The 27,535-nt window shown below is 37.5% G+C and overlaps 6 protein-coding genes and 1 pseudogene across 13 annotated transcripts; 5 read left to right on the top strand and 2 right to left on the bottom strand.

The window, feature by feature from the left end:
• Nucleotides 1-1,208: 1,208 nt before the first annotated feature.
• LOC104792367 (E3 ubiquitin-protein ligase PUB23 pseudogene) lies at nucleotides 1,209-2,880 on the top strand (annotated as a pseudogene). The gene has a single exon (XR_015559796.1). The product of XR_015559796.1 is annotated as an E3 ubiquitin-protein ligase PUB23 pseudogene (transcript).
• Nucleotides 2,881-5,826: 2,946 nt separating this feature from the next.
• On the bottom strand, nucleotides 5,827-11,188 carry LOC147942922 (DExH-box ATP-dependent RNA helicase DExH1). 4 transcript variants are annotated; one of them, XR_015559795.1, is made up of 16 exons: nucleotides 10,685-11,121; nucleotides 10,380-10,525; nucleotides 10,063-10,166; nucleotides 9,761-9,979; nucleotides 9,579-9,674; nucleotides 9,182-9,457; nucleotides 8,865-9,068; nucleotides 8,630-8,788; nucleotides 8,197-8,289; nucleotides 7,858-8,072; nucleotides 7,618-7,777; nucleotides 7,226-7,499; nucleotides 6,948-7,136; nucleotides 6,659-6,842; nucleotides 6,192-6,560; nucleotides 5,827-6,109 (listed from the first exon to the last, which is right to left on the bottom strand). XR_015559795.1 is itself a non-coding variant. In XM_087454496.1 (16 exons), the coding sequence occupies exons 1-16, from the start codon at nucleotides 10,985-10,987 to the stop codon at nucleotides 5,978-5,980; spliced, it is 3,123 nt and encodes a 1,040-aa protein (XP_087310622.1). In that variant the 5' UTR covers nucleotides 10,988-11,188; the 3' UTR covers nucleotides 5,827-5,977. The 4 variants fall into 4 exon arrangements, 2 of the variants coding, with proteins under 2 accessions (XP_087310622.1, XP_087310623.1); XR_015559794.1 differs by having other exon boundaries at nucleotides 10,063-10,162; XM_087454496.1 differs by having other exon boundaries at nucleotides 6,944-7,136; nucleotides 10,063-10,162; nucleotides 10,685-11,188.
• Nucleotides 11,189-12,807: 1,619 nt separating this feature from the next.
• LOC104792365 (RING-H2 finger protein ATL70) lies at nucleotides 12,808-13,748 on the top strand. The gene has a single exon (XM_087454495.1). It carries the CDS (start codon nucleotides 13,001-13,003, stop codon nucleotides 13,547-13,549), a length of 549 nt encoding a protein of 182 aa, XP_087310621.1. The 5' UTR covers nucleotides 12,808-13,000; the 3' UTR covers nucleotides 13,550-13,748.
• An 845-nt stretch (nucleotides 13,749-14,593) lies between these two features.
• Nucleotides 14,594-16,179, top strand: LOC104792364 (fra a 1-associated protein). Its single transcript, XM_010518495.3, has 2 exons — nucleotides 14,594-14,980; nucleotides 15,575-16,179. Exons 1-2 carry the CDS (start codon nucleotides 14,772-14,774, stop codon nucleotides 15,942-15,944), a joined length of 579 nt encoding a protein of 192 aa, XP_010516797.1. The 5' UTR covers nucleotides 14,594-14,771; the 3' UTR covers nucleotides 15,945-16,179.
• Nucleotides 16,180-16,393: 214 nt separating this feature from the next.
• On the top strand, nucleotides 16,394-19,506 carry LOC104699258 (calcium-dependent protein kinase 25). Its single transcript, XM_010414589.3, has 7 exons — nucleotides 16,394-17,845; nucleotides 17,931-18,074; nucleotides 18,160-18,312; nucleotides 18,388-18,503; nucleotides 18,593-18,763; nucleotides 18,864-19,046; nucleotides 19,182-19,506. Exons 1-6 carry the CDS (start codon nucleotides 16,960-16,962, stop codon nucleotides 18,975-18,977), a joined length of 1,584 nt encoding a protein of 527 aa, XP_010412891.2. The 5' UTR covers nucleotides 16,394-16,959; the 3' UTR covers nucleotides 18,978-19,046; nucleotides 19,182-19,506.
• Nucleotides 19,507-19,773: 267 nt separating this feature from the next.
• LOC104792362 (protein WVD2-like 4) lies at nucleotides 19,774-23,312 on the top strand. 4 transcript variants are annotated; one of them, XM_010518492.2, is made up of 10 exons: nucleotides 19,774-20,388; nucleotides 20,793-21,136; nucleotides 21,214-21,519; nucleotides 21,609-21,655; nucleotides 21,762-21,842; nucleotides 21,975-22,055; nucleotides 22,136-22,226; nucleotides 22,316-22,387; nucleotides 22,487-22,594; nucleotides 22,684-23,312. In XM_010518492.2, exons 2-10 carry the CDS (start codon nucleotides 20,966-20,968, stop codon nucleotides 23,029-23,031), a joined length of 1,305 nt encoding a protein of 434 aa, XP_010516794.2. In that variant the 5' UTR covers nucleotides 19,774-20,388; nucleotides 20,793-20,965; the 3' UTR covers nucleotides 23,032-23,312. The 4 variants fall into 4 exon arrangements, with proteins under 4 accessions (XP_010516794.2, XP_010516796.2, XP_010516795.2 ...); XM_010518494.3 differs by having other exon boundaries at nucleotides 20,076-20,388; nucleotides 20,832-21,136; XM_010518493.3 differs by having other exon boundaries at nucleotides 20,188-20,388; nucleotides 20,825-21,136.
• A 1,036-nt stretch (nucleotides 23,313-24,348) lies between these two features.
• On the bottom strand, nucleotides 24,349-27,115 carry LOC104792361 (fasciclin-like arabinogalactan protein 16). The gene is made up of 2 exons (XM_010518491.3): nucleotides 25,358-27,115; nucleotides 24,349-24,731 (listed from the first exon to the last, which is right to left on the bottom strand). The coding sequence occupies exons 1-2, from the start codon at nucleotides 26,634-26,636 to the stop codon at nucleotides 24,673-24,675; spliced, it is 1,338 nt and encodes a 445-aa protein (XP_010516793.1). The 5' UTR covers nucleotides 26,637-27,115; the 3' UTR covers nucleotides 24,349-24,672.
• Nucleotides 27,116-27,535: the final 420 nt, after the last annotated feature.

Below are 27,535 nucleotides of genomic sequence, written 5' to 3'. Positions count from 1 at the left end.
TCCATCCATTGTTTCAACGGCAAGCTCCGGGTGAAGTTTTTTGCATCTCCTCCTATGCTTAATCATATTACTTGTAGTGGTACCAGATTTCGTCGTAAGACCAACAAGTTGTGAGCAATGGTTACATTTCGCTTTATCTCCCTTCTCTGTTTTCTTAAAATGATCCCAAGCCACTGACTTTATTTTTGGAGATACCTTATCAATGTCGGGACCTTCATTATGTTCCACCTTGGGATCTTCGATTTCTTCGATTGCCATCTACAACATAACAATATAACCTAAACAAAAAATCATAGAGATGAATAAAAAATAGAAGTGGCAACAAGAATCTTGAATATAAAATGAGACATGAATAACCTGTTTCAAAGTGAAAGCCTAGAAACTAATTGGCGGCCGACAAGGAAGTGTAGTGGAGGAGGAGAATAGAAACTATGTTAGCTAGGTGAAATATATATTAATTCAATTAGGTTATGGTCTTGGATATATTAATTGAATTGGGCTTTGTATCATTTTAATTGGGCTAAATTGAACCTAGGCTTTAACTTTAACTATAGAATATATTTATAAATTAATAATATATAATAATAATACAAAATATTAAAGAGTATTAACGGGTTGGATTACAAAATGGGTAAAGGGACGAGTAACGGGACGGGTATTGAAAATTAAATTAATACCCAATACTCATCCCTTACTTACGGGTAGCATACTTATAAAACTTTTTACTCGACTCTAAGGTTACGGGTACCTTTTTTCGGGACGGATACGAACTGAGTAACTGAGTAACGGATATTAGTGGTCAGGCTGACTCTTGTCTTCACCACCGCCACGACCCGACCCACTGGCTCTCTCTTTATATATTTATCACTAATTTTCTTATCCATTTGTTACGATCACTCATTGAAAAGTCAAACCATTTCATACGTCTCACGTGTTCTTTTTTCTTCACCCAACTCATCAGTCATCCATCATTCAGAGAAAAATAAAAGGTCAAATCTATGTTCCTCGTTCGTTCCATCTTTAAGAAAATAATACTAATAATATTTTTAAATCAGGGCAGGTTATTTTTCTTTTTTTAGTTAAATAGGGACAGCTTTACAAGAGTGTCAGTATTTGTATTTTCCGTGTTTTGACTTTTTTAAAAATTGTGAATTAATTTTTTGATATTTCCTTTATATAAATAAACCCAACCTCCTTTCTCTCTTCTTCCTAACTTAATATTCAAACCAATTCACATCTTCCCAAGCTCAACTACTACAACTTGTAGCAAGAAAAACATATATAAATTTTGGTTTTGTTCCTAAGCTTCTTTGGTCAATATATTCATCTAGTTTCTCATACAAATCTCACAGCATCTTCATATATCATATGTCTGGAGGATCAATGGATGAAGAAATCGAGATTCCTCCGTTCTTCCTTTGTCCCATCTCTCTAGAGATTATGAAAGATCCAGTGATAGTCTCTACCGGAATAACCTACGACAGAGACAGCATCGAGAAATGGCTCTTTTCTGGCAAGAAGAACTCGTGTCCGGTCACCAAACAAGATATAACCGACGCCGATCTCACCCCGAACCACACTCTTCGCCGTCTCATCCAATCTTGGTGCACCCTAAACGCCTCCTACGGCGTCGAGAGGATCCCTACCCCGAGACCTCCGATCTGTAAAGCTGAGATCGAAAAGCTCATTAAAGATTCAGCCTCTTCGCATCAAAACCAGGCCAAGTGTCTCAAACGACTTCGTCAAATTATGTCGGAGAACGCGACCAACAAGCGGTGTTTGGAGGCCGCCGGAGTACCAGAGTTCTTGGCCAACATCGTAAGCAACAACTCAGAAAATGGGTTTCAATCTTTAGGGAGTTTGACCGACGAAAGCCTCAACTTACTCTACCACCTCGAGACCTCAGAGACAGTCCTCAAGAATCTTTTAAACAACAAGAAAGGTAACGATATCGTAAAGTCCTTGACGAAGATCATGCAGCGCGGGATCTACGAATCCAGAGCCTATGCAACGTTGCTTCTCAAGAACATTCTTGAAGTAGCGGATCCAATGCAGATCATGACTCTTAAGCCAGAGATTTTCAGTGAGGTAGTCGAGATCTTGGACGACCGAATCTCACGCAAAGCGACAAAAGCCGCGATGCATATATTGGTGAACATATGTCCATGGGGAAGGAACAGACACAAGGCTGTGGAAGCTGGAGTGATTTCTGTGATAATCGAGCTTCTCATGGACGAGAGCTTCTCATCAGATAGGAGAGGTCCAGAGATGGCGATGGTGGTTCTTGATCTGTTGTGTCAGTGTGCGGAGGGACGAGCCGAGTTCTTGAAACACGGAGCAGCCATAGCGGTGGTGTGCAAGAAGATACTTAGGGTTTCGCAGACGGCAAGCGATAGAGCGGTTAGGGTTTTGTTGTCAGTGGGAAAGTTCTGCGCGACGCCTGCTTTGCTGAACGAGATGTTACAGTTGGGGGTTGTAGCGAAGCTTTGTCTTGTGCTTCAAGTAAGCTGTGGGGGCAAGACTAAAGAGAAGGCGAAGGAGCTTCTTAAGTTACACGCTAGGGTTTGGAAGGACTCGCCTTGTCTCCCAAAGAACATGGTTCTTGCATATCCCTGCTGATGATAACCAAGAAAACATCGTACAGACGACATACAAACGAGTCCAATTCTCAATAAGTACAGTCACTTATATGAGAGTTATTCATCGGTGCTGTTGAAAAGACTAGTGTAATATTCATATTATTATCCAATTTTCATTAGGTTTCTTTTTCATACTTTTGATGTTCACAATGTAGATAATAGAGGAAAATGTTCATCAAATATTCTTTCTATATATGGAAACTGCAAAAAATATTAATGAAAATCACAGGTTACATGGCTATTCTCATTTCCCACTTGCATTTTCATTATTGTGAAAACGTTTTTTCTTCTTTCTTAATTTTTGTATCATTTAATTTCCATAATAATCCAGATTCAAGATAAAGGGAGCATACCATTTAATTTTCATCAGATTTTTTTTTAACGAGGAAATGATTAATATGTATCAGTTTTTGCCTACGATAATTTTATTTCTTTTGGTTTTACACAATAATAATATATATATATCAGTTTTGTACCATTCAAATTCAGATCAACAAGTTACAATTTCTTAATTAATCCAATGCATGGACCTCGTTTTTTATTGCGAGAATCTTTGTATTTAACAATCGGGGCACATGGTGTTGGACTGTTGGTACATGTTATAAGAACAACTTTTATACGATTGTTTACTAAAAACATAACATAAGAAATAAAATCTTTTTGTTTTCTTTCAGATCGCATCTGGTTGAAACTTCGTTCTTCCAATATATATTAAATTATTAATACATTTCTTAAATAAAATAAAAGAAATATAGAGATCTGGTTGTTACACATTTGCGTCGCATCTAATGACTCAAATCCTCATTGACCAGCGAAATTAGAATACAAGTCGACGCAGTCGAGAGTGAAGACAAAGGTTTACAAAAAAAAAAAATGAGCAACCTAATTAGGAAATATTAACAAAGAAGTTGACACAGAAGAAAAATGAGGAGCAATTCAGTATAAAACCACAGCACCCACCATATCTCACACAAAATATAGTAAAACAATTAAAATAAGTAAAAGCATGACGACCATATATTGTTTTTAATTGGTGTATGTAATTTTGTTCTTTAAAGAAATAGTGAACAGTTTTTATTTTAGAAAATTTGAGAAGTGGTCATATATTGCGAGCAGCTTCTTAGTTGAGTTTAAAAGTGCAAAACGAGGGTCCAGACTGGACCACAACTGATAGCTGTAGATGAACAGTTCACAGACAGATTCAGAATTCATAACGTAGAAGTCTTCGACCTGATAAATAAAACAGTTGTCTCACCCATTAATAATACCTTCCTAGTTGTTTTTTATTTTATTTTATGATTACTACCGAATTTGCAGTACTATTAGAAACATCTGATTTTATCCTATTATAAAATGATAATTCATAGATCGAACAATATTATTTGCTTTGTAAAGGAAGCTACACGCGATCGCGATAAACGATTCTCTGATGCTTTATAATGAGAAGTTCTTCCGACAATACATATTTTAACAATAGACAATTTTAGTATACATCACATTTTCAATAGACTATTTTATAATAATACATGAGATCACAACAAACGACTATATACTTAAGGTATCTTGGAACTTCACATCTATACTCTATAAAAAAATGGATTCTTTGAACCGAATAAGTAGTGTATATATATTAACGTTAAATCTTTGATCAACCATTATATGATACTAGCTTTTTTATTGGCCGGAATTGCTTAACTAATACCTTTAGTTCATGCTCTAGAATTCAATGGATTATATATTTATATTCATGCTCTAGTCTCTAGATGTGGAAGTTTTGAACATATTCATATATTATATCGTTATTTCTTTACGTGGGACTTGGAGTAGTAACTGCAACTACCTAATTAATTGCTATATTAACGTCTATTACCGTGAACAATAATTTTCGTATCTGTAAAATACATTCTGGTATATGAGAAGAAGCCCCATATGGCCATATCCACAAATTTGTATACATTAGCCATGCTTTTATGTTTTGATCCAATAACACACGCGCCGGTATGTATTTGTTAACGCATGGATTTATAATGCAAACATATATAATAAAGATGTGGACCGGACGTGAAGGACCAAACTATTTTGACGCCGCAATAGAAGACTCGTACGTTTTCATATTCCATCGTTGGTTGTATCATACTATTATTTCCCGAGAGCGATCGAGAGAGTTGATTTCACTGCAACGTAGGGTTTTAAACTTGAAAATTTAATGAATGACATGTGATTTTTCAAAATAAATTAATATTATATACAAAGACGTAATATAGACACGTAAAGTACCACTCTACGACATATGGTTTAAAACCATTGACCTGCTCACTGCCTCACTATTCTTCTCTCTTTGTATTCAAAAACTCAACCTATGGTTTTGAGTGTTTGACAAATTACTAAAACTATCGTGTACGTTAATTATAAACCAATCAATACTTCGCAGATAAAACTCAAAGCATGTCTGTGTCTAACATAAGTTTCTGACCACATATTAAAGTTTTAAGCAAGTTTAAAGTGAATTCGATTCTTGCGAAAACGAAACGAAATAACCTAGACAAAATAAAAGGATAAGACAAGAATGAGATCGGGCCTGCGAAAATGAGTGGATCCAGTCCAAATAACAAAGAGATAAAGAAGAAAGTCAGAGTAGAACCAATGGTCTAGAGTTCGACTATGACACACATTAGTTCGACATATGATTTAGAAATCGGAACGAATGGATCATGCATGGTAAGCGTCATGAAAATGATATTTATTTTCATACTCATACAGCTTGGATTTATTTTAATTGGCAGGTCTTTCTTATTGTAGTTAAAATTTTCAATTTCTAGGATCAAGTCTCAAATGTAAACCAGAGTTCATTCAACTCTCAAATGTGCCAATAACTTCTAGTTTTCAGCGACTCCCTAAGATCAATTCATGGCCAAAGGTCTGGTAGAAGACAATAAGGATCAGATGACATGAGTATTACTGCTTACTTCTCATTCATATGACATTTGAAACTATACGCTAATAACGCTCAAGTCGAAACTCGACCTCTACCAGCCATTGGATGAGACGAGACACATTGCTTACGAAGCAATAACATGTTCATTTTCTTTTCAACATAAAATTTTTAACCACAAATAAAGATAGCAAAAATGGGAAATGAAATGACACTACAAAACTCGGCCTAGCCGAAACAACTAAGGCACAACTATTTATTGTAAATCCTCACTAATCAACAGCTCTAAATTACAACTTGTATAATCTTTTAAAATTTAAGCTGAGTCCCAACAATTGACCTTGTTTTCAAATAATCAAAGTTTTTATTCCTTCCTACAATAAGGTAAGACTCATAAGTATTTTGTTTAATACCTGATGTTTCGGCTACGCAACAACTCCACCACAGCTGAAACCACTCCTTTTCCCTCCACAGTTATGTCCAAACTCGGATCCTCTATCTTCTTATTCAGCAGCTTGTCCACCTCTCCCCGCAATCTCTGCACAATCATGTAAATCCTCTTCACATCACAGAAACACATGAAGAACAAAAGAGATTTGACAGAGATAATACAACTTTACCTGTATCAGTTCCAAGACGTTCTTTGAGGCAGAGAAATGGAGATACCCACCCAACATCTCTATACCTTCCCCGGTTTTGCTTGGGATAAGATTGCCACCAAACATAAGGAGTGCATAATCTGATATGTTTGTTGAGTCTCGGATATATACACTTGTCGTCTTCACCTTTTCGCTGTAGACCAAATACGGCAACGAGAAGAGATTTACTCTTGCGTTGACAGATCCAGGATGAATATCAACTTTACCCAACTCTTTAGTGTAGAATGCAGTGCGCTTCCCTCTTCTTTTGCATTGCACAACATTTGGGTACAGCCCCGCACACAAAACCGCGCTTACCATCTCCATGTCTTGGCTGTATTGGTTGTATGCCTGAAAAGCACCATGTGCATGTGAAAAGTCAGTAATTTTAGATTCTATCAGAGTTCCACAATATAATTGCATTATTAGGACTGGTTCTTGACGCTTACACTTGGCCTTGATTTGTCTACGAAACCTATATCTGATAAAAGATCAAGAAACTGGTTTCTCATATCCTCCATCATCCTTAGAGTTACTGGGGAAAGAAAGTTTTGCCAACAAAAATCTTTTTCGTTTCCACCACGCTTTGCATCCCGATATCCTTCATATGCCTTAAGAAGGGCAATGTGATCACTGCACAACACAGAAATGCAATCTTTTCTGTAAGAAGCAGAACACAGGGACCTGACTGACTACGTGGATGAAAAATAAAGTAATTTGTCTCTAAGTCATACCTACAGGAATCACCAGCAAAATATCTTTTAGCATCATCAGCTTCTTCTTTCCTATTTAACGGTAAGACAAATGGGCTACGATATGCCAGCGCAGCGGCAATTGTCAAAGCAGGATTGACGCACTGGAAGATAGCTCCAATCAGAAGCATCTTTCCTATATTTGGATCTACGGGTAGAGTGCAAAGATGCCGACCTGTAACATAAATGGTTTTGAGTATAACATATATTAACAACTATTACATTAAAGTGTGCAGTAATAAAGTCCAATGAATTGCTGCTCACCAAGGGGTGTAAGATCTTCAATGTCGTCTAAAGCCCCAATTGTTTTGAGAAGTTCAATAGCATTCTCAACAGCAAGTGCATCTGGTGGCTGCAATGCCTTGGCCAAGAATGATCCTATGGATCCAACCTGCAAACTTTTGATATGCAGGCATAACTCTTGCAGTGGAGTCCGTATGATTTCTGGTAACTGATACTGTGGGAAAGAATCATAGATGACTTTTGGATACAACCTGTAGCAAACTCCAGCTTGGACACGTCCAGCACGACCTCGTCTCTGCATTTGTACCAAAAGCCCCAGAGAAAAGCGCGGGTTTTAAGATCTTACATACATATCTATGGATTGGGCGCAGTACATAGATCAATAATGGACGATTTGATGGTTAACTGAATACCTGGTGTGCTGAAGCCTTTGAAATCCATGATGGCAAGAGGCATGCCACCTTGTTCAAAGCATCATAGCTAGTTTCCTTTGCTTTACCGCAATCCACAACATATACAACATCATCAATTGTAATACTACTCTCGGCAATGTTTGTAGCCAAAACTATTTTCCTGCAAAAGCAGATCATACGCTCAAAAAGTTGTTACAAAGCATACAGATAAAAGGAGAATCAATAGCTCATGTGGCTAACCGCTTATTAGGAGGTGGCCGGTCAAAAATTTCACGTTGATTAACCGTCGGCATTGAACCATGCAGAGGAAGAATTAAGAACTTGCTAGAATCTCCAAGCAGTCTGTTCCCGTTGATTTTCTCAAGCAGTTTCGAAATCTCATCCCAGCCAGTGAGGAAGACAAGAATCGCCCCACCACCTTCATGACGGCAAATATGTTCAAGTGTAGCCTCCACCTACAACATAATTTCCACGTCAGTTCATAACGAGAATCTCCAACAAAATATGATGAACTTCCTGCTGATTTCTTAGCTAAGAAATCAGCAGGAGGTTACCAAGAGAATAGAGCAAAACTCATACCAGATCCACATCAATCTGTGCACCAGACCATGCTTCGAGAGAAAGTCTTGTGGCTGAGCTATAACTTTTATAGTGAACATTGATATCAATATCCTAAAAAAAAAAAAAATACCACTTGGTAAGGCATTCAAAGTAAAACATATTCATGTCTGCTTAAGCATTTGAAGATGAAAAAAGTGTGAAAGTTCAAGCTTGTTGCTGTTCTTTTAACTACTATAGAGCCACTTTTATTCACTGAACCTACAAACATAAACTATTAGCATTTTGGTCTTGAGTACATGGAGACCAAAATGTCTACATTTGCGTGATGTCAAAAGAAAAACAATTCTTAAGGCTAGTTTAATCAGACTAATGAACAGAATGCAATGAATCTATATTCCCAAATGAAACCCTATGCTTTTGGCTCAGATAACATTGGGAAGCATAGTAATACCTCAAACAGAGTAGTCAGGTCATCTTTCTTAGATTCTGAGTCTCTTCTCCTACCTCTCGAATTGCCTTGATAATTCCCTGAATCAGACGACTTAATACTATAGCGACTTTTCTCCAGCACATCTTCTAGGAATAACTCTGCCACAGGGAATGTGAAGCCCTGGAAAAAAGTTAGAAAGAGATTAGTCCCAGGTATCAGATCATAAACAAGACACTGGCTATATGACTAGTCATACCGGGATATGCATCGTTGGAGCGTTCCCGAAATATGTTGAGAACATGTCAGCGTTTATCGTAGCACTCATCAAAATAAGACGCAAATCTGGGCGTCGAGGAAGGAGATCACGTAGTATGATTAGTAGGAAATCCTCATTCATGCCTCTCTCGTGAATCTCATCCACAAGCAAATGGCTTACATTAGTTAGATTAGGATCCTCAATCTGCATTTCAGAAATTGATTCGACACATCATCATGTCAAATTTACAAAGTATACAATATCATAGTTCAACTAAATGTGATGAGTGGATGAGTAGTAGAATAGTTTTATCTTACCAGCCGCCGGAGTAAGACACCAGTAGTGCAAAATAGCAATCGTGTTTGATCAGAACGCTTTGATTCTAGACGAATCTGATAACCCACAGATTCACCAATGGGTTCACCCCTTTCAGCAGATATACGCGAAGCAACCGATATGGCAGAAATACGTCGAGGTTGTGTACAAATTATGTTGCAATCAGCACCTCTTAGGGATGATATTTCTTCCTCCAATATAAATTGAGGAAGTTGTGTTGTTTTACCACACCCGGTCTCTCCTGAAACTACCAATACCTGGAAAATAAACACAGGGCACAGAAATTAGTTCAAAAGATCAACACTGCTCAAGTAGACAGCTTGACAATACTATTTGAGAAGGAGAAAATAGCCGATGGAACACAGAAGAAAAGATTACCTGATTTTCTAAAACAGAATTAAGAAACCCCTCTTTCATTCTAAAAGCAGGTAGCTTGTCTCTGAAAGCTTGAAGTGCTTTTACACTCTCAGTTGCCTGTGTTGAAACCGTTATAAATTGACGTTATGTCCAAATTCTACATATACCATAATGTATACAGTTTACTTTCGCCATATATGTACCTTAAGCTTTTCCTGCCTTTCCTTGAGTACAGCACTGAATTTTTCTTTCTCAAGAGAATCGGGCAATTTGGAAGCAGAATCAGGTCTTTTCAAGCCAAGAGTTGCTGAACGGTCCTGTTGATCTTGAACAGCTGAAGTAGAGGAACTTGAAGACCCTGATTCTTGTGTTGTTTTCAAAAGACTTCCAAGTTTTCTCTCCGTCTCTGTGGACATTGTAATCTACAAGAAACGAGTATATAAGCAAGCGTTCCAGCAGCCACCACATAAGTATAAAATTTTCGTAATAGTCACATTTGTACTACCTCTTTCTGAGTGGATCCATGCCGATCATCAAGATCAGCCCGATAATCTGGTAAAGGAACTTTGCTGACTACAAGAGCCTTCCCTTTATTGTATGCATGGCTTCCTTTCCAAAACAGAATAACAAATCCATGACATATTCTCACCACGAAAAAAACTAAACAATCACTTTTTGACAAACAAACGCATGGGTTATAGATAAGTTTGTAGACAGCATATGTTACACAACAGCCAAATCATGTAAAATATAACATCTCAACCATCACAGAAACAAGATATAACTTATAAAAAAAGGAAGTTGTAAAGAAGATAGACTTACAAGTAAAGACCAAACTGATAAGCCATATCAGAAAGTGTTTGCTGATCTCCCCGGCTAAAATTACGCTTAATTAGCATCTCTTGTTCTCCTCCTGTTTTCCATTGCTCAATCTTGTTCCACCATTCATTCTCATCAAAAACTTCCATCTGCAAAAAATAAATTGATCCCAATTAAGGCCTCCTAATCAAAGATTAATCATCTCTTCAACTAAACCTAACTCAATCTGTGATTCTCCACTAGTGGAAGAAACAAGCGAGGAGCTAAAATCGAGAAGTGAATACGAAGAATGTATCCGACCATAATACCTCAACTTGTTGCTGGCGCAGACGCTCAGCTCTCCACACCGGATCCCACCATCGCTGTTCCCCACGACCGCCACCACCACCGCCACGACCGCCGCCGCCACCGCGTCCACCACCACGACGACCAGCACCGCGACCGGAGGAGGAACCTCCGCCTCGACGACCACCTTGAGAATTAGGACCGTAAGGAGGCATGGCGGCGATATGGAAGAGAGGACGAAGCGGAGAGAGTTTAGAAGAAGAAGAATAAGGAAGAAGGAAGCGAAGCGTGGAGATACAAGAGGAGAGCGACGCTACTTGTTGCATTCGTTCGTAATCAATTCCTAATTCCTAACTGTGAAATATATTTTCTTTTCTTTTTTTTATAATTTGCAATCGCACTGACAAAAAAATTCGCTTGTTGATTTTTTTTTTTTTTTTTTATGGTAATGAGTTGAGTCATCGAGTGTCACACACTGTACAAGATATACATAGGAGTTACCCAATTTTAAACCTAATTGTAGTTTCAAAGTAAACAAACAAGTGAATGACTGTTTTGTAATCATCTCATAGAAGAAGAAAACAAAAAAAACACTGCCACTTGTTAAGCATTAGAAAAAAACATCAGCCAAAAGACATGTTTTGTAATCATCTCCAATAGCTTTTACCATTGCTTCTTAATAACAACACTGCCACTTCTTTCTAATTATTAAACTACTCTCTTCGTTTGCTATTTGTGACATTGACACTCAAAATCAAGCATATAAATCTATGTAACCAAGTGTTTTCTTTGTTTCCTTGTTACCTCATCAGATTTTCATGCCTAATTGCTTATGTTGTAGTATCCAGTCCAAACAAATATGGTCGTAAAAGGCCCATAAATTATTGATTACCCACAAAAAGAAGAAAAAAATATTGGAAGAGGGAATCAAGCAAGCAACTCTCCAACACAAAATTGGCTGCAACAGTTGTCAATTAAATTTAACATTGTTAATTTGAATGGTTGTTAATTATAAAAATCTTTAGAAGTCACGGATTGCATTCATTCTTCACCAAATGAATCTGGATATTATACAAACATAAAAGTATATTATACGTTTTGTCTGTATTCGGGACATGTATTTTACAATATTCTTATCATAGTATACATTAAAATAAACATCATGCAAGCATGCAATGACGCATTATTCATCATTACAAACAACTGTCCAACAGATTGTTTTCCATTATCAAAGATTTCTTGTTTTTGGCCGTTAAGTTTAAAAAGGAAGTTAATATGTATAGTTTATCTTTGATTTTAGCTAGTTGCAATCTAATACACAAATAATATTTCTGTTTTGAATATCAGGGTATAGTAGATCATAAGTCGAAATCTATATTAATCTTGGAGACCAATGTAATTGCGACCACCAAGTGAAATTAGATGTTAGCATAATCAATGGGCAAAAAGAACTATATTGATTTTTTTTGTAGATGGTAAGTAAACTCGATTCATGGTCTTGATCCATGAGACAAGTCTTCCGTCCATTTGAAAAGTTCATAAAGTTTCAAAGTTTTTGAATCTGGAGAAACTAATGTTAAAATAAAATAAATACGCGACTTAGAAAACAAATGAATGAAACTAAACGTTGCTTAGGTGACAAAGTAAGTGATTGGACTTAAATAATCCTAAATAAAGATGATAATCAGACGTACATAAACAACAAGATTAATAATATGCGTAGCGACGAAGACGTTGACTTCAAACTAAATCAGCGTAAAACTTCTGTGATCTTACCCACTGACCCATCCTTACATTCCTAAATCAAATCTTAATTCATTACTTGTCAATATGTAAAGGTTTCAGAGTCTTTACACCATGTGATATATTTTTGTATTTAATCTTAACGTACGGTTATATATAGATTGATGATGACTAACTATCTATCGGTTTTATTGGCCACACACAAATGAACAAAACCAAATCTCGTGCAACCAACCAACCATGCTAATTCAAATTATATGAGTGAATCTAGGAGCTTTTAATCATATATAGTAGCAAAACAACAATTAATGAATCAATATATGTGTTATACAATTTACTAATACAAATTTTAGCAAGTTTTTGATACATGGATTATTTAATAACCACAAGTCACACCATTCTTGCTTTGACAAAGAGCTTTCTTATCCTCATTCACATGCATTTCCTCCCTTTGTCTCTCTCTCACCGTTGACTTTTGATAACCCCAAGATGCTTCAGTTTACATTGTCTTATATCAAATTGGCTGACCAAACCTCTCCATTATTTCTCTTCTTCCTCCAAAACCAATTAAACAAAACCATCAAGCCGCAGCAGCCATGAACACCTTCCAACCACCGCCACCGCCACCTCCGGGGATGCCTGACTATAACGGGCTCCTCGGTCCAGACAACATAGGAGGATTCAGATACGGAATCGGAGTCTCCATAGGAGTGCTCCTCCTCATCACCACCATCACCCTCACCTCTTACTATTGCACACGTAACCAGCTTTCTTCTTCACCTTCACGAACCAATCAAGATTCAACACGTATCCATCACCATCACCACCATGTCATCATAGACGTCGTACCTGGTCTTGATGAGGACACTATTCAGAGCTACCCGAAGATCCTGTACTCGGAAGCGAAAGGCTCGACAACGGCCTCGTGTTGTGCCATTTGTTTAGGAGACTACAAGGGAAAACATCTTCTGCGGCAGCTACCAGATTGCAACCATCTCTTCCACCTAAAATGTATTGACACTTGGCTTAGGCTCAATCCCACGTGTCCCGTTTGTCGGACTTCGCCGCTTCCGACTCCTCTTTCCACTCCCCTCGCAGAGGTTGTCCCCTTAGCCTCCTCCGTCGCCGCCACAAGGATGCTCTAATTATTTGTTTATTTTATAACCAAAAAGATTCTTAATATCGTAACCCTGACTAATATATCTCCGGCTTAAGCTCTCTTTCAGTTCTTCATATAATTCCTTGTAAAGTTTTTAAAATTTTTTTGGTCACTAACTGATCGTCGATCGATCATGTATTGTATATATATATAAATTCATTGAAGCCGAAGATTCGTAAGAAAAACGGAATTAAGGGTAAAAGTTCGCAAATTTGTTAGGTTAGTTTTTTTCTTTTAGCAATGTGAACGAGTTAATTTCTACTACATACGTACCAAGAAAGAAAAAAAAAGTCGTCTTGAATATAGTCGAGAGCGAGGCTTGAAATATATTTCTTTTGGTTTGTATTGATCATTTAAATATTTGAGAAGTCAAAGAAAAAGAGGGAGTCGAGAACAAGTTGAAACTTATAAATGGAGCTAGTCGAATCAATTAGGCGTTTGATCATCAGTCTGACAATATATTTTCTCAATATAATTTAGCAATCTTGTTTGTCCGTATTTAAAATACATAATCAAAAACATAAGCACTACGCAGATACTTAACAGTGTACATATCTGTCTTATTTGATAACCGTACGTAATATGAGATAGACTCTTCTTTGAGGACGTTAAAAAAAAAAGATATAAAGACGTTGATCAAGAGAAATAAACTTCAGGATAAAGAAACATTATACCGCCGTTTAGTGTATAATATTCTTCACAAACATTAGGATAAAAATTTAAATGTACTTCAATTTTAAAAAATAGCAATTTGACTATTATATATTTTTTAATAAATAGTTAATATATGAAAAATAGAACAATTCCCAAAAGCCATAAAATTGATTACCATATATATTAGAAAAAAAAAATCAGAAATACTTGAGCTGTACTAGTTACTAGTTAGTCAATAATCAATTCGAGAAATACACAAAATTTTAGTTGCAATTCTACTAAAATCTACTAAGCAATGTCTAAAAGAAAAACAAAAATATATGCTCAAGTCGGTTTCCGGTTCAGATTGATAAATTTGACAATTCTAGTTTGGTTTGATTTGGTTAGGATGTACGCCGACTCTTACCTCTGGTTCACCGGTAAGTCGGTTTCACGAACAAAAAAAAAAAAAAAAAAAAAAGGAGAGACTATAAAAACACAATCGGAAGCTTCGAGTTTTGCTTGAGGAAAAATCCATACACACAAAGAAGAATCTCACCGCGAAATCATCAGCTATGGGTTGGGTATGGGTCGACGATTCGTCCGCAGCTAAAGCCGGCAAAGATCTCACCGATCAACCGCTCGGAGATTCCACCGCCGCCGATGACAATTGCTCCACCACCACGGTTGTAAGATCGCAGTGCAAGACGGAGGAGGTCGAACCCGGGAAGTTCGTCAGGAAATGCGATAAAACCGAGGAGGTTCTTCGCCACTGCCTTGGCAAGTGAGTCTTTCGCATCTTTTTCTCGCTCTTCGGAATTGAACCTTTTTAGGGATTAGAGTGACAGAGTCGTAAGCTATGATGTTTGATTTATTGGACTAAGTAGTTAATCGTATCTAATGTAATAAATATCAAATTAGGTCTAAGTTGTTTATTCAGGATGAGTGAGTGTGTTGGTTGATTTATGGGCTCTGAATTCGAACTTTGAAGTTCAAGCTAATAGGTATGTATAGTTTCAAGATTGATTCTCTCTTATTTTACAATTACAAAGGCTGGGATTGGGATTAACTAGCATATGGTTGCGTTTATGCTTTGGAATGGCTACATTTTGTGTTTTTTTTTTTTTTTTTTATAGGCGTTCTGCCTCTGATTTGAGCTTATCTTCTGGTCACTTTGAAATGGTGCTTTCATGTCTCTTTTTTAGGTCTGAGTTTGAGATTTGCCTAGTCACATAAATGTTCAAGCCTTTGTTTGTACCTTTCACTCTGAGTTTGAGATTTGCCTAGTCACATACATGTTCAAACCTTTGTTTGTACCTTTCACTCCTTTATGAGTTATGATCACTTAATTGATTTTGCACTGGTTTTTGTATTTTAGGCCCTCTGAAGTCGTTCAATCCAACACAGAGCACACAGAAGAGGATGTGACAGACCAGATGGTGGGGAGATCAGCTCTTCCGAATCTGTTTGAGGAAAAAAATCCACTTCACTTCCCTGGACTCCGCAGCGATGTTGACGCCATCAAACGCCATTTCTTTAGCGGAATGAAGAGTTTCTTTGAAGCGGCTGAAGAGATGTCAAGCAGCTTATTTGATATCATGGGAGACCATAATAACCCAAGCACCAGGAGAGGGATACCCATTGAAAACCATCCCAAGATAGAGGAGCACCGCAGTGACCATAATGCCCCTAAACGGTCACACTCCTCTGGCGAGATTGATCTCTCGGGCTTGGCCAAGGACGTTTGAGAAAAAAGGTCGTCAGCTTCTTCTTCATTCATCTATCTTTGGCGTGTATAATCTTTAAAATTTAATGTGTGACTTTCTAAGAAGCGTATGGGGGATTGTGGTCTAATGTTTAGCGCCTTAGCGGCTTGCACGTTTTTTTTATCTATCATACTATATTACTTATCTTGGTGTTATGTTTGTCTTTTTTTTAATCATACCAACCAATATATTTAACTTGTCACTTTTGTCTCAAAAAGTTATCTTACATTTATATATATTAGATCTTGCCTATAAATTCGTACATAAAGGTCAAATATATGGAGTGGAATTAAAGATATGAAATCTAACCTTACGTTTTCTGAAAGATTGGTTACCATTTTTGTGGCATGGAGTCATTTAGAATGAAACATTTATTTCGGTCTTCCATTTAGTTTGAAGATATATTTCTTAACACCTTCGGAAATTTCAAAGGACCGAACTGTTAACGAATGTATTCACACAGACACTAAATAATCTATTAACACAGCCTCACACAGAGTCATATGTTAGATTTTGGTTAGAGGAGAGAATCAAATAAAGTTAATTTAATTAAGAAAAGCTAAAAACCCTAATAAATCCCCCAAAAAAAAAATCAGTCACGACGTGAGACCCAATTCGTTTTCGTCAAAATCATATTCCTTCTCAATTCCCATTTCATTATTCTTATATTTGTTCTTCGTCTTCGTTTGTGTATTGTGTGAAATGATTCGTAGGATCTTGTGGTAGTTTTGATTAAATTATTGAGCCGACCTCGAGATCTTTCTCCCTTAGATCAGAATTCAAATTTGGGAGATTTATATCTGTGTTTCTTCATGGAAGTGGTTATGGTGTTAGACAGGAGAGATCTTTGTCTCTATGAGATCAGATTTAGGGTTTTCTCCCTTGCGTGAAAAGGAAGAAAAAGGGAGTTTCTTTAATCTTTATCTTTTTATTTGCGTTTCTTTTGTAGACTATATTGTATAGCGTAAAGTTGATCTTGGGATTTAGAGTTTTAGAAATGGGGAATATATGTGTTCATATGGTCAGCAATTGTGTTGATACGAAATCGAATTCATGGGTTCGTCCCACGGATCTCATCATGGATAATCCCTTGAAGCCACAGCTCCAAGACAAGCCTCCTCAGCCAATGCTTATGTACAAGGATGATAATAAACCTAAGCTAAATGACACTCATGGAGACCCTAAACTACTCGAGGAGAAGGCCAAACCTGATGCGCTGAAGCAAACGAGTCAGGAACAAGAAGGAAGGATGAGTGAAACGACAAGGAAGTGCAGTGAAGAAGAGCACAAGAAGCGAGCGGTTGGGATCGCGTGTGCTAACAGCAAAAGAAAAGCTCAAAACGTCAGGAGACTGATGAGTGCAGGGTTGCAAGCAGATTCAGTGTTGAACACCAAAACAGGGCATTTGAAGGAATACTATAACTTGGGGAGCAAGTTAGGGCACGGGCAATTTGGGACGACTTTCGTCTGCGTGGAGAAAGGAACAGGGAAAGAATACGCGTGCAAGTCTATCCCGAAGAGGAAGCTAGAGAACGAAGAAGACGTGGAGGATGTGAGAAGAGAGATTGAGATTATGAAACATCTCTTGGGGCAACCAAATGTGATCTCTATCAAAGGAGCTTATGAGGACGCTGTGGCTGTTCACATGGTGATGGAACTGTGCAGAGGAGGTGAGCTGTTTGATAGGATAGTGGAGAGAGGGCATTACTCTGAGAGGAAAGCTGCTCATTTGGCTAAAGTCATACTTGGTGTGGTTCAGACTTGTCATTCTTTAGGTGTGATGCACAGAGATCTTAAACCTGAGAACTTTCTCTTTGTCAATGATCACGAGGATTCGCCTCTTAAGGCAATTGATTTCGGGTTATCCATGTTCCTCAAGCCTGGTATGTTTCTTACAGAACAGAGATTTTGTTATCTTCTCATATAACAAAATAGATGTTTTTCTGAGATTTCTATTGTTGTTTAAAGGAGAAAACTTTACGGATGTTGTTGGGAGTCCATACTACATTGCACCTGAAGTTCTGAACAAAGATTACGGTCCAGAAGCAGATATATGGAGCGCGGGTGTGATGATTTACGTGCTGCTGTCTGGTTCAGCTCCGTTTTGGGGAGGTAAGATTGCTTTCTACTTTGATCAAAAACTATATGTGTGTGTGTTTTTGGAGGTGTTCACATGTATGTTTGTTGCTTCAAGCAGAAACGGAAGAAGAAATCTTCAATGAGGTTCTGGAGGGTGAGCTTGATTTGTCATCAGAACCTTGGCCACAAGTTTCTGATAGCGCAAAAGATTTGATTAGAAAGATGCTTGAAAGAAACCCCAAAAAAAGACTCACTGCTCAACAAGTCTTGTGTAAGTCCCTATAGAATCATTAAACTCCATAACTTGAGCAGATATGGAACTGAATCTTGTTTTTTTTTTTATCAGGCCATCCATGGATTAGGGATGAAGGAACTGCACCAGATACACCACTAGACACAACTGTGTTGAGTCGCTTGAGGAAGTTTTCAGCAACAGACAAACTCAAGAAGATGGCTTTAAGGGTACCTTATACAAAAAAAAGCTTTTTATTTTTGTTCCTTAGATGGTTTTGATGAGAGAATCTCTGAATTGTTAGTGTTTCACTTGACAGGTGATTGCAGAAAGACTTTCCGAAGAAGAGATTCACGAGCTTAGAGAAAGATTCAAGACTATAGACAGTGAGAAGAGCGGGCGAGTAACCTACAGAGAACTCAAAAGCTGTCTGGAAAGATTTAACACAAATTTTGACAACTCTGACATCAATAGTCTTATGCAAATGCCAGTAAGCTAGCAGACACTAGTACTGTCTCAATATATATAAGATTCAGTGAGTATAAGTTTGTTTCATCGTATAATCTTACATATTGGGATCTTTCTTTTAGACGGATGTAGACTTGGAAGACACCGTGGACTACGAGGAATTCATAAGGGCGATTGTAAGACTGAAACAATCACATGACGAAGAAGCAAAGGACCATTCATCAGAAAAAGTGTAGTCAAGTTGGCGTGAAAGATACTGTCGTCTAAAGAAGTGTAACGAGTACTCAAAACTGATGATGACGAATGTAAGTAAAACGTGATGCTTTTATCACTCTTTTGTTTTTTCATATTCTTCAGGTTTATACATGTCTCCTAATGATAATATATATCTACAGTGTATACAATTACAATATGTAATCTTTATAAATTTTTTACATTAGATTGTCGGAAACTACAAAAGGGCTGCAAGGAAGAGGCAGAAGCAAAGGAGAAGAGAGACACAAAAGAGGCTAGAAGGATGGGAGAAGACGGAAAAGAAGAGAAAAAAAGGATGTGTAGTTGTTAATTATGTTTTTATAAAAAGGTTAGAGGAAAATGAAAGATGTGTTTTGTTGTATATAGAAGAAGTTGTAGTAGAAAGGGATAAAGGAGACACTACTAATGTAACGAAGGTGCAATTTGAAGATATTTTGGAGGAAACCTGATTCCTGAATGATTTGATTGGCTACATGTTTAGTAAATATTATTAACACATATGAAATGAAACACTCTGGTCCGGGGTGCTATTTTTGGGAGATGAATAGCATAAAAATTAAAAATCTTTGGGTACAAAACAAGAATCTGACGGTGGAGGATTCATTCAGACACTAAATCTTACGTGGAAATGGTCGAGACGACAGCTCACACGCGGCTGGCGGACCCCCAAACAAAAAAAAAAAACGAATCATGTGGAACGGTCGTGACACGTCAGCAATAACGGACGGAAGTAGTGGGGTCTATAAACGGCGGGTATGTCGTGGAGAGGGTTTCGCTGTAACGGAGACGATGTGAGAGAGAGAGGGTCGTCTCGTCTTCTTCTCTCCCCCCCCCCCACGTTCTTCAACACTCTTCTTCCTCAATCATTTGCTGTCTAATTACCATTCTACCCCTGCCTCACACTTTGACCATAATTATTGACCCCCTTTATTTGATTGCAACATATACATTTAGCAACCTAACCAAAGGGAAAGTTATCAAAAAGTGTTATTGAGAATCTGTGATTTTGATTATAGGGAGAAAAGCAAATCTACTAATTAGCTGTCTTATAATTATAATTAAATTAATGGGATTTAGACATTTAGTGAGAGAGTCAAAAAGACCTAACAAAAAAGAAAAAAAAAGAGAGGGGCGTTTCCGTAATTTGCTCATCGTTTTTGTCTACATCATCTCTCCTTTGACGTTGAAAAAGCCCCCATCTTTTGCTCATTCCCACACACACACAGACAGAGAGAAAGAGATACATCATCATCATCATACATCTCTTCTTCTTCTTCGCTTTTTCTTCTCTCTTTCTCCTTTGCCAAGTGTGTTTCTTGCTTTCAAGCCATACCCGAAGCGTCTTTTTAGTAGGATATACGCTTTGTCTTTCTTAATCCATCCACTGATAAGGTACTTTTATTTCATTCACTTTTTTTTCGTCTTAGTTATACAACTTTTGTGTGAATCTTCTTCTCTTCTTCTTGTTTCAGACTTTTTGATTTACTACACTCGTGGGTTTCTTTTTAGCTCTGTCTCGAATACATAGGGTGAACTTTTGGTTTTGGTTCAATCTCTTTTTCAAAAAAATCAAAGCTTTTGGTTTTAACGTTTGATGGGTTTGGTCTGTTTTTTTTTTTTTTTTTTTTAATGAACTTGGGTGATCATCCATGATAATGGGTGTGATTATGTGATTGTACCTCTGAAAATAAGATTTTAGATTAGGTGTTATATGTAGTATGCTTTTAATCAATCATCAAAGTGTATGCAAAAGAATGAGACTTTGATTGGTACAAAAGTTTTTTTTGATTTTTCAGTGATTCTTGACTGAGGCATTGATACGTTACAGTGTTTAGTCCTTAGATGGAACAATGGGTGGCTACTCAAGACAAGAAGTTCCATCTTTAGTTTGATTTAAGGGATTTGGATCTGCGCTTTGAGTTCGAATATTTCATCATCTTTGTTGTGGATTTGGAAGTTTTTGAACTGAATGGCGTCTGAGGACTTGAGTGTTGGTGCGGAATCAAAGAAAGGAGAAGAGAATGTTCATGTTGATAATTCCAATGATATGAACAGACCTGAGAGTCTTGACTTATCTACTGTGACAACTGATAATGTCAATGAGAATGTTCCAAAAGATGAAGCTTCTAAGATGGTTAAGGTATAAGTATTCTTACAAGACTTGACTCATGTTTTGAACTGTGCTTTGTTAGTCTAACATTCTCTCATTCGCTGCAGGAAGCTGATCTCCCTGAGCCTGCTACTTCAGTGAAGAGTAAAACAGCTAAGGATAACAAAACTGTTAAGAGAAAGTCAGGGACCTTTTCTCGGAGCCCCAGATTCCTTTCTCAGAGTTCTTCATTTCCAACTAAAGGACCTCATGCTGATATCACTAGAAAGAGCATTGATGCAACAACATTAAAGCCTAGTCTTAAACCCGTCGTTGCAAGTGGATCCAAACCAAAGGCCACTCCATCTTCAAGCAGCAATGTTTCCACTAAGCGCACCAGTTTAGTATCTGCTCCTCTCAAAAAGCAAACTATGGTAATTGTTTGAAAAACGCAATCTGTCTTGTTAGTTGTTTGAAGTTTTCATGTTCTTAATTTATTAACTTTTTTTCTGTGCTGTGTCAGCCTGTGAAATCCATCTCTAAGGTTGCAGCTCAAAGCCCTACTTCCAAGTAAGTGCTTATATAAAATACGTAATTGTGGAATGATATAAGCCACCTAAGCTACTGTCTGAAAGTGATGATCTGAATAGGCAACTAAACTGTTCTCCCGCTGCAGATTGGGAGATGAAGGTTCTAAATCCATTAATGTTGAAACAGTAGGCAAGGACAATGAGGAAGCCAGAACAACCACTGATGTGTAAGTTTGTTCTTTATCTTGTTTTATCATACATGTTTCCATTAGTTTCAAAATGTAGGAATGGGGCAGCAGTACATTTGAGGAAGTAAGTAAAACATATGTAAATGTTGTATGCATCTATTAATTTTACAGGGTTGCTGAGAAAGTATCCAAATCTCCGAAAGCTGAAATGACAAGCAAGGATGATGATGACACCCGTTCAACTACCACTTCGTATGCACTTTCTTCGTGTTGTTCCCTTGTTCATTAATGACATATGTATCTCTATATATAATGTTTGGATGTCTTAACAGAACTTCTACACCTCGTGGGCGGAGAAGTAGCGTTGGGTCGGCATCTGGATTCTCGTTCAGGTTGGAGGAACGGGCTGAGAAACGGAAGGAGGTTACTTCTTATGCTCATTCTCTTTGCTTACAACTTTCATTTTCAGGTTTTTTTAGTTCTGTCCTGACTTTTTCTGGTTTATCTTTCAGTTTTATATGAAACTAGAAGAGAAGATCCAAGCAAAGGAAGTTGAGAAGACTAATTTGCAGGCGAAATCACAGGTTAACTTTTGAGGACTCTTGTATTATAGAAGAAACTGTTTGTTTTTTTTTTACTGACATTTTCATTTTTTTTTTGTCAAATGGATTGTGTTTGTGTAGGAGAGTCAGGAAGAAGAGATCAAGAGGTTGAGGAAGAGTTTGACATTCAAGGCTGGTCCTATGCCTAGTTTCTACAAAGAACCTCCACCTAAGGTTGAATTGAAGAAGGTTTGCTTCTTTGCTCTTTCCTATGTGTGATCAAACTTGTCCTGTAACTGTTTTTCTTATATGGATGTGTTGGCTATGAATTGTTGCAGATACCAACTACTCGTCCTAAATCTCCTAAGCTAGGACGCAGGAAGAGTAGCAGCGATGCAACAGGAGTTGAAGCTGCTCCTCGTGTGACAAAACCAAAAGACTCATCATCATCATCATCTACACTGAAGAAACCCATAACAAAATCTCAGCCGAAGCTTGTAACTCAAGAGAAGTCAGTGAAGGCTAAAGAAAAGAAAAAGGAAGGGAAGAAAGAAGAAGCAGAGAAGAGAGGAGATGAAGAGAAAGCTACTGCTGTGGCTGCAGAACCAGAAGAGAAGAAACCGAACTCCAACAACGTCCAAGTGAAGGCCGAGATAATGGGAAGCGAGGTTGCAGTGGGAGGTTGATCAGTGAAGCAAAGAGAGCGTTTGGCAGAGATATCTAATGTCTGCTTCTTCTTTTTCTTAAAGCATTAATGTGAATAGAGTTGTTGCCTCGAGTTTTTTTCTTACTTTAAAAGTTTACTTCATTCGTTCAGTTTTTTTTTTCTTTTTTTTTGGGAAATTAAAAGCCTCAATTGCTTCTTAAGATGGGTCTCTAATGTGTTACACTCAAAAATGTAATACATATCTATTATGAGGATGATATGTGTGTATTTGAAGAGAAGAACAGTGGTGAGTTGTGCAAATAGAAATGTCAAAGGATAGGCTTGTGGGGTCTGATATTTACTAAGGTCAGATTGTAATATCCTTGTGGGCTATTCCGTATTCGGAACATGTTTGTGGTGGATATGAGACTATGCTTTAAATCTATGAACTACATTTAACAAACTTAAATCTGAACCCCAACAAAAAATGAAAAAAGAACATGAATTAGTACTAGTACTGACTCCTAAGATTTTGATTCTTCACAGACCATAACCATACAAGATCCTAATGTTAAAGTGATTTCTTAGTACTTACATTGTTATATAGGTAGACTAGTTTATGAATCTGTGAAAACGAAACGATACGAGGTTAATAATGTTTTTTACAAATGGTCTTGTGGTTTTCGATATTGCATTATTATTATGTTTGTAAAATTCCTACAGAAATAATTTCTAGTGATAGTATTAATTAGCAAAAGACTAATAAGAGAGAATGAGGCTTTGATAACAAGAGGACAAAAGCCCCCCACACAGCTCACCTGCCCTCGTGGCCAGTGCCCACTTACTACTACTCCTAATACCTTCTCACCGTCTTAATAGTAACATTTAAAGATTCGTGTTCTAGGCTGTGATTTTCTCATTATCTGGCTGTAAAACATATACTAGTAGAGGAGTAGGAAACTTCTTCTTTATTTTTTCTTATAACTTTATAAAAGCAAATAGTTCAACATAGAGTTAAGTGTTGTAATCCTAGTTTATCATGTGATTTTGCTGTATAACCAATTTATTACTGTGTAAGGTATATATATTTTGGTGACACACAAAAAGGAGTATTGTTTTGGGTATTGCATAAACTATAAACTAATACGCTGACTTCGGGACCAGGTGTATAGATGTATAATATTAAATAATATCATAGATATGTTGATTGATACATTACATGTACCTTGTAACTACCATGTCCAATCACACATTTTTATATATGAAAGAAAATATTTGACAGACAATTTTTATCATACAAAAATGATGACAATTATGCGTTGGACTGATAAGAGAGAAATGGAATAGAGAATCAAAATAGGCACACAAATGGATCCTTCCTTTTATTATTCCCATAGTTTGTATAAACTTTTGCTTGTAGTATTACATATATATTGATCTCTAACTCCTATGACATTTTTTTTACTCAACCCAAATAGTAACAGACTTCATCAAAATCTACGTATTTATATATATATTTTTAATGATAAAAAAAATTACAAATAGAACATGCAAATCGCAACGAACCCCAAAAATCACATCATTTACATATTCGACCCTTTCTCTTTTTTTTTTTCTTTTTTTCTTCAGATGTTTACAGAATGAAGAAATTGTGGGAAGCTCGGATATTTTTTCTGTAAAATTACTGACACGGAATAAACCGTGAACCCATCATTCTACAAGCTACCTCCATCAATTTACCTGCATATAAATTACCATCAGTAACATTTACAAATCATTAAGAGCAATGAATATATATGATTATAAACAACCCCAAAATACCAAAAGACAAAGAGAAAAAAAAAAAAGGATTTGGTTTGGGGTTTAGTGAAAATTTAGACAAGCTGTCGTTAACGACCAATGTGTCTCACTCACACAGCTTGTCTTTAAGAATACATAAAAATAAAATAAAAACATTGTGTTTCCCTTAATTTTAATGATTATTCGTCGGTGGGTTATAGAATAAAAAAGTATGTCGGAATAAATTAAAAAAAAAAAAAAAAAAAAAAAGGAAAAAAATTGTTAAGAGAGTTTTTTTTGTCTTCATTCTCTTACAAGTGTCTACTTTATTCCAAATTCCACATGTTCACTTACTTCTACTACCATTAAACGACGATGGCTGCTACTCTTATATGGTTAATGTTTCATTCCAAACAAAAAAAAGTTTAGTATAGTTAGTAATGTTTTGAATAAGAAATTTTTGGATGACACAAAACAATGACGCATTTTGGGTGTAGATGTCAAAATCAAATATTTATGGACCGAAAAAGTTATAATCAACAAATAATCGTAACAAAAGAGTAAATAATGTAAAATTATATTATTACCTCTTCTTGATTTAGCAACTTTTTTAACGACCGGAGCAGCGGGTTTAATCTCCGTCGCCGGAGTTTCCTCCGCGGGAAACAAGACTCCGTCGATACCCTGAACCGAAATCCGACCGTCGGTGTAAATATCAGGATCGAACAAGTAAGCAGAGCCTTCACCGTGTCCGAATTTGACAGATCCATCAGCTTCTTGAGCCAACACTTTATGTGGGAATCTCAAAGAGTCGTACTTCACTTTCCCAAATCTCCGAACAGCGTTGTACATACTCTCCTCTGTTTGATACTCAGGTATGATGTGGTAATACATAATCTGTTCAGGAGCACCTGGCTCGCTTAGCTGGTCGGTTGTGAGCTTAGCCATGGCTTCGTCGTTAGGAGCAAGAACGGTTAAAACGTAGCCTTCTGACACGAGTCGACCCATCTCTGTTGCTAAAGAAGTTAAATTGACGAGTATGTCAGCCATCTCGTTGTATCCACCGTAATGCAAGAGAGTGTGGATGAAATCTTTGACTTGAGCCTCGCCGTTGAAGTGTCCACGTGGACCACCGGGTCCGGGAGCTGGAGCCGGAGCTAGGGAAGGGCCTGGTGACATAGCGTCGTAGATTGGAAGAACCGGAGGAGCTCCGGCTGGGACGGCGGGGGCTGGTTTCTTGAGACGGTGGGTTCTTGGGTCAACCTCAGGAGCTCCTTCTGGTATGACGGCGGAGATTGAGCGGAGACTACGACGGCGGTTGAAATCTTCTTGAACAGAGCGAGGGATGAGAAGACGTTCGATACCGTGGATGATACCATCGGGTCTGATGACGTCATCAGGACGGACGAGCTCTGCCGAGTCGACTTTTAAAGTGTTGACATCGACGGTGAGGTGGAGATGGTCGTTGGAGAGAGTACGGTGGTGGTGAGAGAGAGAAGGCCATTGAGGAGAAGTGATTCGTTTAGGGAGAATGTGGAACATTAATAAAGACTGTAAAGATTTGAGATTTCTTGGTTCGAGCAAGAAAGATTTGAAGAGTGGGTCTAGGTTCCGTTCCAAGGCGTCGTTGCGTGGTGCGAAGATTGTGATGTTGTGTTTGCCTACTGCTTCTTCGAGGGTTTGGAGAAGGAGGGCTTTTTCGACTAATTCCGCTAGCTCTGTGTAGTGAGAGTCAAGAAGAGCAACGAGGACTGAGTTTGAGTTTATTTGACCTGATACGGGTTTGTTATCGGGTAATGCGGAGGCAATGGAGACGGCTAAGAGGAGGAGGAGAAGGAGCTTTTTGACGCCATAGGAGGAATCCATGACGGTGGAGAGAGATAGAGAGAGAGAGAGAAGAAAGAAGTGTCGGCAAAATGAAGAAAGAAGAATTGGGTTTGGTGTTTTTGCTCGTGAAGAAGGAGAGAGAGAAGGAGAGAGATTCTGATGCTGATGTGAAGTTTCTTCTTTCTTTCATTAAAAATTTTATTTTTTTGGGTGGGTGGCTTTTTATTTGGCTTTGTTTTAATATTTTTTGGTGAGGGTACAAAAAAAAAGTTGGGTCTACTTGAGAAGCAAAGGTAGTATGGTCGTGTCAGCTGACGCCTAACTCGGAGTCTCTCTCTCAGACAAAAGGTTCCTACTTGCTTCTGTTGAAACAACTCAGCACTTTGGTCTCTGTCTTGGAGCCTCGTGTCGTATTCTGACTCGGTCCATATCTGAACTTCACTTGAAGTAAACACTTTCCATCTTTGTATTTCCAAAAATAAAGAACAAATCAGATTGTTTTGGCTGCAAATCTATGACGTACGTCTCAAACAACAATGGTAAAACTAATATTTAGCTGCGAATCACCAATGTGTACTATTGACATTGGTTAATTAACTATGTGGCAATATATATTGTCACGTTTAAATATGATATGCACCTCGACTTTTTTATTATGTTAATTAGTAAGTTATGCGTCATTAATACGTACAGCGCTTTCGTAGAGTTCGTGAGACTTTTTTAGGTCTTACAAACCATAGACACAAAAACGTTTGGTGGTTTGTTAGCAAAAATAATAATCTAAAAAAAATACTTTTTTAAAGGCTCTCGGCCACTACTGTACGTGGATCCGATCATTATTTGACCGTCGGTTCACTATTCCAAAACCAAAGAATTGTGCAGTCTTTTTTTTTTTTTTTTTGTTGGACAACAAAATTGTAGTCTACTTAGTATAATTT

Source organism: Camelina sativa, chromosome 6, assembly GCF_030686135.1.
Source record: "Camelina sativa cultivar CO46 ecotype springtype chromosome 6, ASM3068613v1".
NCBI classification, from domain to species: Eukaryota; Viridiplantae; Streptophyta; class Magnoliopsida; order Brassicales; family Brassicaceae; genus Camelina; species Camelina sativa.
The sequence above is the reverse complement of the archived record's forward strand: the minus strand, read 5'-3'. Positions and strand labels throughout refer to the sequence as shown.